We start from the raw sequence: 1742 nt of genomic DNA on the forward strand, positions 1-1742 counted from the left end.
GTCAGTTGCCCGCCGCGCTGCACTCCAGCCCATGGCTCCGGCGCAGCCAGCGCTCAGCCCCGCGTCTCACTCCTTGCTGCCCTCACCTCCCCCTGCCCAGGAACAGCATGAAGATCCTCGACGACTGGAAGGTGTACGGTGGGGTCTCGGACCTGAAGCAGCAGGCAGAGGGCATCCCCGTCTCCCAGGTCATCATCAACTCCAACTACAGCGACGATCACGATGACTACGACATCGCTCTCATGAAGCTCTCTAGGCCGCTGACGCTCTCAGGTGATGCCTCTTGGTTTGCCAAGCAGCAGGGCTGGGCTGGACTGGGGCTGGTGTTCGGGGGCGCAGAGAGTGGCCGGGGATGGGCAGGAGCAAGAGGCAGCTCGCGTCCCCTCGGAGCCATTCCCTGGGCTGCTGCCAGCTGGAGCATCCCGCCCTGCTGTGGCCACGCTGCTGTCCCCCGCCTGTCCCTGTCAGGATCTGGTCCACCCTCCCTGGCAGGGCCTGGCACACCCAGCCATGGGCTCAGCTGTGAGGCTACCATCGTGCCGCTTGCTGTGCCCCATGGGGCAGCGTGGTGGGGGGCTGGCAGGGACCCTGCCTGGATGGGTGCAGAGGGGATCTTTTCCTGCCCCCACGCTCCTTCCTAGTGGCAGGGCTGGTGACTGCAGCAGCTATTTTGCTCCGGGATGACTCATGCTCCTCTCCTCTCCTGGTTTTCATCACGCCTCCCTCCAGCTCAGGTCCGCCCAGCTTGCCTCCCCATGTACGGCCAGCGATTCCAGACCGGCAGGTCCTGCTTCATCACCGGCTTTGGGAAGACCAGGGAGAATGAAGGTGAGGGAGGACATGGCTCTCCACAGGCAGTTCCCATGTGCCACAGCCCGACCTGTGGACCCTCGCGTGGCTCTGCTGCAGTATTTGGGGGCTGTATTCATTCCTGCAGGGGTGACTGGCAGCAGTTGCCCTCCCAGCTGTGTGGCTCTGCAGGAAACACCAGCCTCCCCCTTCTCTGCCACAGAAACGCCTGGTGCTGTGGAGGGCTCCCCAGGCGGTGGGAGTCAAAGCCCACCCTGCCCCATGGCTCCTCCTGCCTTGCAGATAACACGTCCCCAAAGCTGCGGGAGGCCGAGGTGAAGCTGATTGACTACAAGATCTGCAACAGCGACAAGGTGTACGAGGGCTACCTGACCCCACGGATGATGTGCGCTGGGTACCTGCAGGGAGGGAAGGACGCATGCCAGGTGAGCCAGGGGCACATGGTCCCCCCCAGGCAAGTGCTGCGAGATCACAGGGCTGCCCACTTTTCCAACACACCGGTGTCCCCTGCCTGGGTATGAGCAGAGGGACATCTCCTGTCTCCTCACTGCCCTGCCCCTCTGTGCTAGGGCGACAGCGGAGGGCCCCTGGTCTGCGAGGATGACGGCCGCTGGTATGTGGCCGGGGTGACGAGCTGGGGGACAGGATGTGGCCAGAAGAACAAGCCTGGTGTTTACACACGAGTGACAAAGCTTCTCAGCTGGATATACAGCAAAATGGAGGTGAGGCGGCACGGCAGGGGACACTTATCAGGTGGCCCAGAGTGCTCTGAGAGGGGCTGTGTCCCACCTGGCCCAGCCCCTGGCACCTCACCCTTGCTCTCCCCTCTCTCCCTTGCAGAACGAGAACGACTAAGACAGGATGGACACTTGCCTGGGCTGTGCCTCCCCAGCTGGCATGGGTCCCTGCCCGTGGCTGCTGCCAGGGCACGA

At 63.6% G+C, this 1742-nt stretch overlaps 1 protein-coding gene across 1 annotated transcript in view; it reads left to right on the top strand.

Moving 5' to 3' along the window:
- The window catches only part of LOC104494845 (transmembrane protease serine 13-like), a gene marked incomplete at its 5' end in the record, with an annotated part of 4473 nt that extends 2808 nt beyond the window's left edge, over positions 1-1665 (top strand). Inside the window, 5 exons of the mRNA XM_010137728.1 lie at positions 58-273; positions 730-828; positions 1093-1235; positions 1380-1532; positions 1651-1665. Coding sequence (XP_010136030.1) covers positions 58-273; positions 730-828; positions 1093-1235; positions 1380-1532; positions 1651-1665 — 626 coding nt within the window. The remainder of the gene's footprint in view (positions 1-57; positions 274-729; positions 829-1092; positions 1236-1379; positions 1533-1650) is intronic.
- Between the last annotated feature and the right edge of the window lie 77 nt (positions 1666-1742).

Source organism: Buceros rhinoceros, unplaced genomic scaffold, assembly GCF_000710305.1.
Source record: "Buceros rhinoceros silvestris isolate BGI_N320 unplaced genomic scaffold, ASM71030v1 scaffold26916, whole genome shotgun sequence".
Classification (NCBI taxonomy): domain Eukaryota; kingdom Metazoa; phylum Chordata; class Aves; order Bucerotiformes; family Bucerotidae; genus Buceros; species Buceros rhinoceros.